Here is an 11,552-nt window from a genome sequence, read left to right on the forward strand (position 1 = left end):
TTACTACCATACTCATGTAAGTTTACTAACACCTTTAATTCATTCTAAACACATGAAACCATACAAAATCATACAACCCTTCAATAGGTCGAAATTTTTTTTTGGTCCTCCCCCCCCCCCCCCCCCCCCATATTTGTTTTCATTTCATTAGTTCCAAGCTCATTTCAACAACCAATTAGGCATTTAAAATAGAAAAATGACAAGTTAACATACTAACCTCAACTTAAATACCAAATCTTCAATTGTTCTCCTTCTTTCTTCTTTCTTTCTTGTTCTTAAGTTGAGATTGCAAGCTCTAGTGAGGTTTTTAGGGAAGTTATGTAGATTGAGTGAAAGAATTTAAGCTTAGATATAAGCTTAGATGAAGGATTTTCATGGAGGAAATTGCGAGGATGTGGGGCGGCATAAGGGAGAAGAAGATAACTATTTAATTTTTTTTTCTTTTATTTTCTTTATGCATTTTGGCTTATGGAAGACCACAAAATCCAAATTAGTTAATCAAATTAATTAATTTAGTTATGGCATCATGCATGAGGTCATGCATAATGTCATCACCTTTTTACTTTTTTATTTTCCTCCTTTTTTTTATATTTTTCTATTAGTTCTTTAATTTAATTCTCGATCCCAAAATTTTCTTTTCTCCGATTTTATTTGACAGTTAGGTCAGGAGTCAGCTCTCGGGGTCAATTGACCAAATTGCCCCTCGCTGGTTCATCCCGGTTTGCAAATAATTTCATATTTCTTCTGGCTCCCTGACCTAATTATTTGACTGGCTTAACAGTTATTTTTCGTGATTTTCTCTTTTCCACTGTGTTCATAATGGTCCTAAGGACCGCAGCGTCACATTTTACTGTTCAAAATTTGAGTTTAAAATGACTTTGCAGTCGTTCCCGAGGAGGTCACTCATCGTTGTGACTCTCGGCTCGTTTAACTTCTTATGTTCTGTTTTTCTTATTTATACTTAACTAATTGAACATTACTAATTATTTGTGTTTATGGTTTCTCTAGTTGTCTTAAGTGTGGTTCTAATCCCCTTAATTGTCCGGACCGACACCAGTCACCGGAACAGTGAAATATACCAGGCTATACAAATAGGGGTGTTACAATAAAACCAAAAATCAAAAATAAAAAACTTTAAAAACTGAACCAAACTGATTAATAAGAGAAAATCAAACCAAATCGAACCAATAAATATCAGTTCGGTTCGATTTTAAACCGATCAAACCAAAATTTATAAAATTTCATATTTTTAACATTAAATCTAAATAATAAAACATAAAAACAAAAAAAAATAGAAATCAAAACTCAAAAATCTTAAGGTTCGGTTCGGTTTTCTTAGATTTCAATTCGATTCAATTCGGTTCGATTCGGTTTAGTTCGATTTTCTTTGATTTCCTATATATATTAATAATTTCGGTTCGGTTTGATTTTTTTTAATTTTTTATGAAAATAACTGAACCTAACCAATTAATCGAAATTATCAAAATTATAAATCGAACCGAACTGATTGAATTTTAAAACCAAACCGATTGAACCAAATTGAATCGGTTCGGTTCGATTTTTCGGTTTAAACCGAAAACTGCTCTCCCCTAGGAAGAATGTAACAGATTTAAGTATTTTGTTATTAATAACATTACAAATGGATATGATTATTAGATGGTAATAGTATTAGCTTACTTTGAAAGAGTCGGCAGCTTATTATGCTGGATGGGCACGGATAAATTTTAATAATTATCCATGAACTTATATAGTTGTAACACTACAGTCCTTTAACTTTAAAATGTAACATAAAATCCCATAAACTTTCAAATTTTGCATAGTAAAATCCCTCTGATTTTTAATTACTGATTTTTCAGTTAGAAACTGATGTGAATAGCTTTCGCATGACGCTTAGTCAATATTTCTCTCTCCTCTATTATGCAAAGTGTAAAATTATTCTCTTTATGGATGAAAAATTATTCTATCTATAGAGAGAAAAATGATTCAATTTACACATAGCTTGAGAAAGAAAAGAGAAATACTGACTAAGCTCTATGCTGAAACTGTCCAGGTCAATGTCTAACAGAAAAACTAGTAATTGGAGGTTAGAGGGGTTTTATTGTATAAAATTTAAAAGTTGATGGGGTTTAATGTTATATTTTTAAGTTGAGAGACTATAATATTATAACTAGTTAAGTTCAGGGACAATTATCAAAATTTATCTGGATGGACACCCACATCAATTAATGGTTGGATAATGCGGGATAGCAAATCTCATTTGAACTTGCTTGTAGTTTTCTCTGAACTGTGCTCGAGACATGCAAATGGTTCATGTACTCTTGCCACATAAATCTAGATAGTTTCTCGGATGGTAATTATCGTAACAAGAAATAATATGCAAATTGGAAACCTAAACAAATTTGTATTATTTCATAGCTAATGATTAGTCTTTCTTTAGGATATCATAAATTTTCTTTTTGTAATTGATAAAATTAATCACTTACATATTATGATAATTTATCTCTATTATAAAGTATACAAAAATTTCTCTAAAAGTTGTCACGTAACACTTTTTAAAGAGAACTTAGCTTGCTAATTAATATTATTATATTATTCTTTTGATTTTTTTCTTTAATCAATTATGTTGAATTTATAATTTTAAAAAATAAAATAATAAATTGCATTAAATAACTATTATTTTTATTTTTACAATCATTACTAGCAATGACTTAATTAGAAATGGATTTTTTTTTTTATTTTTAATTTGTTTCTAATCAAATTAAAAATAAATAACTTCATTTTAAAAGTGAAAAAAAAAATTAAACTTTTTTTTTAATAGCGTGTATAAGGAGTTCCTTATGTTTCTAGGAAAACTATATCAATATATTTCAAGTTATCCTCTTTTATTGGCAGATAAAATGGGGACATGGCTCAACTACTAAGAAATAATTTGAATGAATCATTTTGGGCCAATAACTTAAATCAAAAAGTTATTTAAACTAGTTGAATTTAGAGTATTATAATTAGTATTAAAGTCATCTTAGTCAGAAAATTATGTGAATTTGATAGATCTGTACAAAAAGTTTATTTATGAGTAAAGATAGGATGGAACCACTCGAGGCACCCATGAATAATAATACCCAAAAATCTGATTTCAACTTAGCAATTATATCTAGTATAGTGCAATAATATTAGCACAACATCAATACTGAAATAAACATGCTGTAAAATTAAGGGAGATCGTAACATCTCACATTGATTTTAAAAAAATGGTTAATGGGTTTATATGGCCAAAAACGTAACTGCCCAAAAATAATGAGGATTAGCGATTTTGGACCGATGATTTAAGACTTAGAAGTTATTTGGTTCAGATGGTATTTGTGTTGTTAAAGTGTGTGGCTACAACTTATCTTTAACCACGGGTAATCTTTCTTCACAAACTTATAAATTATGCACAATTTTCTAATTTAGTTTGATTTTGATAATAAAACTAACCCAAACTACTAAGTCCAAATGAATAATTTAAGTTATTTATAATGTTATTTATAATGGTTACTTTACTCGTAAATCTACCAGCTTCACATAATTTTTTAATTTGTGGGATTCTGATATCAATTATAATACCTAAATTTAACTAGTAGAGATGGCTAGGGGTGTGCAAACGGTTGGTTCGGTTCTGAACTAAACCGAACTGATAAAATCAAAAATCAAAAATAAAAATTTTAAAAACCGAACCAAACCGATTAATAAGAGAAAATCGAACCGAACCAAACCGATAAATTTCGGTTCGGTTTTAAACCGATCAAACCGAAATTTATAAATTGAGCATTTGATTTTCAATTGGGTTTGGTTCGATTTTAAACTGATCAAACCTGAATCTTATGGGTCGGTTCGGTTTTCTTTGATTTTTTTGATATATATATATATAATTTCGGTTCGGTTCGATTCGATTTTTGTGATTTTCTTATGAAAATAACCGAACCGAACCGATTAACCGAAATTATCAAAATTATAAACTAAATCGAACCGAATCAATTGAACCGAATTAACTCGATTCGATTCGATTTTTTTATTTAAACCGAAAACTGCTCTCCCCCTAGAGATGGCAATGGTAATGATATTTACGAAATTTACCTTACTCCCAAAATTCATATATTATTGCTTGAATACTACCCAAACTTATTTAACTTTATATATTTTAATTAACTATTTTTTTTTTCTTGACATGCGTTGCACATTATTTTGTAATTTAAATTTTTATATATAATATTTTATATATCATATATTATATGAAAATTCTATTAAATTTCTAATACTGTAGAGATTTTAGAATGATTATAATATATTATAATAATGACTTGCGAATAAGTTATGTAGTTAGTACTAATAGGATTTCTCACACATGTAAAATTTCTTTTAGAATAACTAGAATTAAATTTTAAATTTATATATCGCATATTATTGGCCCTTGTAGCAACCTAAAAGAGGGATGAATTGAGTGTTAATTAAAAAATTTGAAGGATAGGTAGAGATTTTTAAGTGAGAGTGCTCAACACAAACACTTTCAAGATAGATTAATAGCACTCTAATTATTTATTATTATCAAAACATATATTAAAACCCCTAAGTCTAACACAAATATTTTAACAAAGTAATAAATTTTAATAATTAATTAAAAATCAACTTTTATGAGACTTTCAATTTCAATTCAATTCGGATATATAATTTAATAAAATATTTAAATTTTATTTATTTAAAAAAAAATATAAAAACATATAAATGTTATTATAAAAAATTTTTATTTTATATATATAATTACAATGAAATTGGTGCATTCCCCACTAATTGTTTCTTTTTAATGTGTGTTGAACTAGCTTGCCCCGTTACTCCACACAGTGGTCCCTTTATATGCCTTTAGGCCAATGGTGACAAAAGCAACGGAAGATCAATGTCATAAATCTCATATTTATTAATGCAACTTGGAAGTAACTCCTCAAGAATTCCATATTGATTACATATGAATTATGCAAATTAAATCAAATATGATAAATTTTTTTTCAATCAATATTGTGGTCCTTAAAGTTGATAGTGACAATTGATTGGTTATATTCTAACTAATTATTCTGTACTAATAAGAACAACAACATCAATAACAATAATAATAATAATAATAATAATAATAATAATAATAATAATAATAATAATAATAATAATAATAATAATGTTATGAATTAGGGTAATTAATTAATTAATTACCCAACTGTATATATTTAAGAATGTCATTTTCAATTAAATTGTGATCCTTCACAGAAAAATTAATATCAATATCAGATGATAAAATTAATTATAGTGGTCAATTAGGTAACATATAAATATATAAACGGAACACATAATGGTCCTTTTTTTATGCCTAGAAGCTATGTGCTGACAAGAAGATAGCATTATACCAGGAAATTATATATATATATATATATAAATATATTTTTTTTCTATAATAATTAATTCTGATTGAGAATCAAACTGGAGAATTCATAACTTAAAAATGACTTCAATATTACCGGACTAAACCTCATTGATAAAAACGGTAATAATATTATTTACACAATTATGTTGGCTCTATCTATATAGAAAGTGCAAAGGTACCTAAAGTCCCAATAAACCTTGCCGTATAGTCTGAGCAAACGCAGCAGATTAACTGCTCAGAGATGGAAGCATTGGTGAGAGAAACAGTACTGAAAAACGATGTGGAAGGACCCATCCGAGAGATCGGTGGATTAGGAGCCAACAGCTACTTCAAAAACTCAGTCTACCAGGTTTTCTATTCTACATTTTTAATTATTGAATTCTGTTTAATTTGAATTGTGACAAATTATTAAGTTATGTATATATATTGCTTTTATTATTTCTAATGATTATAAATTTTGATTCACTGGCAGAGAAGAGCTGCAAATGTCACAAAGGATATAATAGATGAAGTAATCACCAAGAAGCTAGATGTGAAATCCCTCTCATCTGCTTCCAATAGAACAATTTGTCTTGCTGATTTTGGATGCGCAGTTGGTCCAAATACATTTACTTCTTTGCAATCTCTAATAGATATAGTTAAAAAGAAATATCTATCCCAATTCCCTAATGAACCCATGCCTGAATTTCAAGTGTTCTTTAATGATCAACCCTCAAATGATTTCAATACCCTCTTCAGGTCTCTCCCACCTGACAGGGAATACTTTGCAGCCGGGGTGCCAGGTTCTTTTCATGGCCGAGTATTCCCTAAATCTTCCCTCCATGTTGTGCAATCCAATTATGCACTCCATTGGCTCTCTAAGATACCAGAAAGTTTGGTAGACAAGAACTCTCCTGCGTGGAACAAAGGGAAGATTCACTATGCAGGCGCCTCTGATGAGGTACTTAAAGCATATGGAGAAAGATGGGCTGAAGACCTAAATAATTTCTTGAACGCAAGAGCTGAAGAGATAGTGCCTGGAGGGATGGTTATAGTTATCATGCCAAGTATCCCTGATGGAATGCCTTATTCTGAACTTGCAAATGGCCTATTGTACAGTAGTTTCGAATCAACCCTCCTTGATATGTCGAAAAGGGTATGTCAATAACTTACTACTGCTTTCAAAATAGCCAAAAAAAATGATAGTTTTTTATTGAATTCGTCTTTTTTTTTTTTGTCAGCAGGGAATAATAAGTGAAGACCAAGTGGATGCCTTCAACTTGCCAATATATGCTGCTCCTCCAGGAGAATTTGCTGCTGTGGTGGAAAAGAATGGGTATTTCGACATTGAAGCGATAGGACTAACAAATCCAGCTCCTTGGCTAACAGATGACGTGCACGTTGATATGAAAGAATATGTGAGGCACATTAGGGCTCCAATGGAAGGAATGTTCACCAAACACTTCCCAAATGAAATTGTGGATGAAATGTTCGAGCAGTTACTGGTAAATAAACTTCCGAAGGTCTTCGACAAAATGGAAAGAGCTTACAAGGACAAAATTCAATCTTACTACGTCCTTCAACGTAAATGATTGCAATTAAAAATTTAATTTGTCTGGCTGGTGAAGCTTTCTTAATGCTTTTTAGGCATGGCATAATATATTATATATATGTGTGTGTGCAATAAAAGAAAATTTGTGGTCTTAAGTTGAGTGTATTTAGTGTAAGCCTGATGCTTAGGTTAGTTGTGTGTTCTCAAGTTAATAAATTTTTCTTGATTTTTTAAAATGTTAATAAAATTTTAGCTTATAAGAAAAAAGAAAATTTATGAAAAAAAATTAGTATATAATAATGAAAGGAAAAAAAATTTGTAAGTTAATCAATGTTACAAATGTATATTGGATCAAATTTGTGACTTGAAAGTTACAGGTTTAAACCACAGAAATAATCTTTCTGCAAAGCAAGAGTAACGTATATTAATCTTTCCCAAAGCTCAAATGTGTGGAATACTTCGGCTTGTTTAGTTTAACTGTTGAATTCAGCTGATAACTGTTAGCTGATAGCTATTACTGTTAGCTGATAGCTGGTAACTGATGATAGCTGATTTATGTTAAGTGTTTGGTAAAATTATATTTAGCTGTTGCTATTAATATATGAAAAGACTAATCAAGGTATATATTATATAATTTATTTTATTATTGAAATAAATATAAAATTATAAATTTATTATATTATATTATATTATTATTAAATTAAATATATAATAATTAAATAATATATTATATCATTTATTATATTATTAAAATAAATATAAAATTATTAATTTATTATATTATATCATTTATTTTATTATTGAAATAAGAAAACAATTAAATTTTTTTAAAAAATAATTAAATAACTTTAAAAATATAGATAAAATAATACAATAATTATTATTGTTTTTAAAAAAAACTTATAATTAATTTTAAGTTTTTATATATAAAAAAAATATTTTATATTTTATGTTATTAATAAAAATATTTTAACAAAATTAAAATACGTTAATTAAAATATTAAAATTATAAATAAAAAATATAAAAGTATTAAAATATTAATTTTTGAGTTAAATAAAAAAAGATAATATGGTCAAAATAGAAATTAAAATCAAATTAGCTGTCAGCTGATGAGAAACAACTCTAAAAACAGAGCTGATACAAACTGCAGTTGATGGGTACCATATTAGCTACCCATCAGCTATCAGTTTTATTTTTTTGAACTTACTAAACACTCAAGTTCACCTGCTTGGGTATCTATCAGCTATCAGTTGTACTAAATGAGTGAACCAAATACCCTATTCATGGACTAATAATAGAATAAAGAAAATACAAAACATCTCCCATAAATACTATGAACAAAAAATTAAACTCATGCTGCAAGAACAACATGGCCTTGCTAAGAGCTCGACGTTTTCTTCAAACTAATCAAAACCAACGGTTTGTGAATAAACATAATATATAGCAGCCCCTAATATTAACAGCAAAAATATTGCAAAATTGCGGCACCATCCTTCTTTTTATATCTGTGAAGCGTATAAAACTTGCTTGAGGATATCGTAAATTGAATTTCTCAATTAGTAAAAGTTATTAACTCCCGTGTAGAAATTAAAATTTACAATAATTCAATTTAATTAATTTTCTTTTATAAATTATTATTTTTAAAATGAGAGAATTCAATTATTTTTAACTTAAAAAATTAATTAAAAAATGATTGTATAAGAATTCAATTGAAATTTTTTTATAAATAATTTATTTTAAAAGAAAACTTAAAGAAAGAAAGCTATTTTTGCTATAGCTAATAAATTATAATTTGGTTCATTAAACTTCCTTTAAATAATAAAAAAAAAATCACTTTGTAACATTATATCAAGTTTTGATTGTGTCATGACCCATCCTATGGACCGGACCGGCACTAGAACCTGGGCCAGCCTAAAGCTCCCGAGACCCGTAGTAAGCCTAACTATTCCTCAACCTAATCCTAAGGCTCATTTTAGGCCCAATTCAAGAATTCAATCGGATAGAGTCCGATCATAATGTGGACCATACAACGGAGAGTTTTTTACTTGCCCGACCTGTAAACACAATATATAATAATATGGGGAGCTCAGCTCATCCTGAATATACTCATAATATCATAGAATCATATGGGAGCTCAGCTCCCTCATCCAGTCCAGTCATACATGTATTTAATACATTTACAGGTCTAACATAACAATTATAATACAGACCCAAATCATGTAAGTATTTCTAACACATGCAGAATTCTAGAAGTTAGCAAAATTATATAAAATATCACAAACATAAATAGATAACGTGCGAGGGAGAGAAGCAGGTTAGAACTCAAAAAGATATCTCCTGTATTCTGGAAAAATAAGGTGAACAGGAGTCAGCATTCGACTCAGAAAGTAAAATACTAATTTTAATCACAATTTCTATAACTATCTAAAGCTAATGCATCCTAAAGAGTGTAATGCAACATCATCATAATTTTTATACAAATCACATCATAACAATAAAAAAGCAATTTGGAGCACTCACACACCAAATAATATTCAAACAGTACATATATAGGAGCTGACCCCCTATACAGCTCTCTTAATCCAACCTCTGCCAGCGAGTGTCTCTCAAGCGGGACTTTCGCTTAATAAACTAAATGCGGGGGCCAGTGAGATCATCTCGAGCCGTGCTTATCCCGACTTATCCATAAAGGACCGGGTCCCAACGAGTATCTCTCAAGCCGCATCTACCCGTCCTAACCATATCCATTACCACACCACACGTACACCAACGCATGCACACTGCTCTAAATTACCACAAACAATATCTATGGCACTTCATCAATTAAGAATGCAATATAAAATTTGCCTAGTATTTAACTACATAGATACATATTTATAAGTGATGCATGAACATGCTTGAACATATAATAATATTGAAATTATAATTAAAATTAATATTTTATTCACAGACTTAAACCGAGGTCACTGCGGCGGTTGGGCAGAGGAGGAAGGCTGTCTCAGCTCACTTGAAAAATTTCATTATAATTATTTAATATATTTGACTCAATAAAAGTTTGAAAAAGACCAAAGATACCCTAAATCGTGTCAAAAATCTGACAGAGTCTCTCCTATACCTAGGACTTACACAATCTACAAAAGGGCTCAAAATGCACTTCTATATCCACAAGTCACACATCCACAACTCAATCACATCACATGGCCCCTCCTGGGCCCACCCAAACAGTCAACAATCACAATTTGAAAAATTATAATTTAGTCCCTACAATTACCCCTTTTGCAAAAACTACCCAAATGAGCTCTAAAAATTCTAAAACTTTGCCCCGCGGTCCTTAGCAATATTATTAAGCTAATGCAAAAGGAATTATATTTTTCTAACCTACCATGAATATTTTATAGATTTTTAATCGAAATCAGGCACTAGAAAATTAAGAAAAATGAGGGTTCGGGTTTACCTATGCCAATTATGACCCTGGAGACACATCTGGGACGTCTGAAAATGATAGGATAGCCTATAATTTCGACTCAGTTCTGAAGCTTTTTAGGTAGTCTGTCTGCCCGGCCCAAAATTGCAGACTCGAGCAACCGTCGAATTTCCGTGAATTAAATATACCTATGCGATGCTCATAACACGGGAGTTAGTATATAATTTTTACAAAATTTTCTAAACTCATTTAATGTTGAGAAAAATACTACAAAGTTTTACTGGACCCACCGAAAAACGATGTCGAAAAAATTTGAAATGGGTATTGCCATGAAGTTCTCGTAGAGTGGAGCACTCCAATACTCTCAGATTTTTTGTGAGATTTACGATTTTCAAGAAATCTAGCCCAAAAATCAAAATAGGTTAAAATTTTTGAAGCAAAAATTGGACAAACTGCTCGATGGATTTTTGTGTTCTTGGTGTCTATGGATAGCTCTCGAGGTGTGATGTGTTTTGGGATAAGACCCGGTCCGATTGGTGGCCGGATTGGCCGAAATCGGCTGGGAAGTTGAAGAGGCGTGCGCGCGTGGAGAAGACTTTTGCACGATTTTTCGACGGCGGGGGAGGGGTGGGGGAGCGGTGGCCGGCGCGGAGGGAGAGGAAGGAGAGAGAAATGAGAGAGGGAAGAGAGGCATCGGGGAGAGAGAAGAAAGGATAAGAAAATGAAAAAGGGACCAGTTCGACTCGATCAGTCTGATTCGGTTCGATTCAATTCAATCGGTTCGATTCAGAATACCCAAAATTAAATTTTTACTCTGCATTGGGATAAAAAATGAGGCCCAAAAATTTCAAAAAAATTCTAGAAAACTCAGAAAAAGTCATAGGGTCTAAATATATTTTTAGTTTTCCCACGTGGTCTTTAAATTAATTTTTAAAAATCACCAAAGTTTTACTTTTTCAAAAAATCAAACCTGATTTCAAAAATTGGAAAAATTTCAATTAATTTCCCAAAATTTAAATAACATAAAATATTAATAGCTACGCATAAAATAATTAATTTAAAAATTAGAGGTGTTACAGATTGCATACCTGCTTTGAACTTATGAGGTTCTGAATTCTGATAAGGACTAGAAATTAATTTATAATTTCAGTAT

At 30.2% G+C, this 11,552-nt stretch overlaps 1 protein-coding gene across 2 annotated transcripts; it reads left to right on the top strand.

Moving 5' to 3' along the window:
• The first annotated feature begins 5,628 nt into the window (after positions 1-5,628).
• Positions 5,629-7,286, top strand: LOC131175963 (loganic acid O-methyltransferase-like). Of its 2 annotated transcripts, none has more exons than XM_058140871.1 (3): positions 5,629-5,792; positions 5,916-6,578; positions 6,664-7,286. In XM_058140871.1, the coding sequence occupies exons 1-3, from the start codon at positions 5,685-5,687 to the stop codon at positions 7,012-7,014; spliced, it is 1,122 nt and encodes a 373-aa protein (XP_057996854.1). In that variant the 5' UTR covers positions 5,629-5,684; the 3' UTR covers positions 7,015-7,286. The 2 variants fall into 2 exon arrangements, with proteins under 2 accessions (XP_057996854.1, XP_057996855.1); XM_058140872.1 differs by having other exon boundaries at positions 6,667-7,277.
• Positions 7,287-11,552: the final 4,266 nt, after the last annotated feature.

This window comes from Hevea brasiliensis, chromosome 18 (genome assembly GCF_030052815.1).
Source record: "Hevea brasiliensis isolate MT/VB/25A 57/8 chromosome 18, ASM3005281v1, whole genome shotgun sequence".
Lineage (NCBI taxonomy): Eukaryota > Viridiplantae > Streptophyta > Magnoliopsida > Malpighiales > Euphorbiaceae > Hevea > Hevea brasiliensis.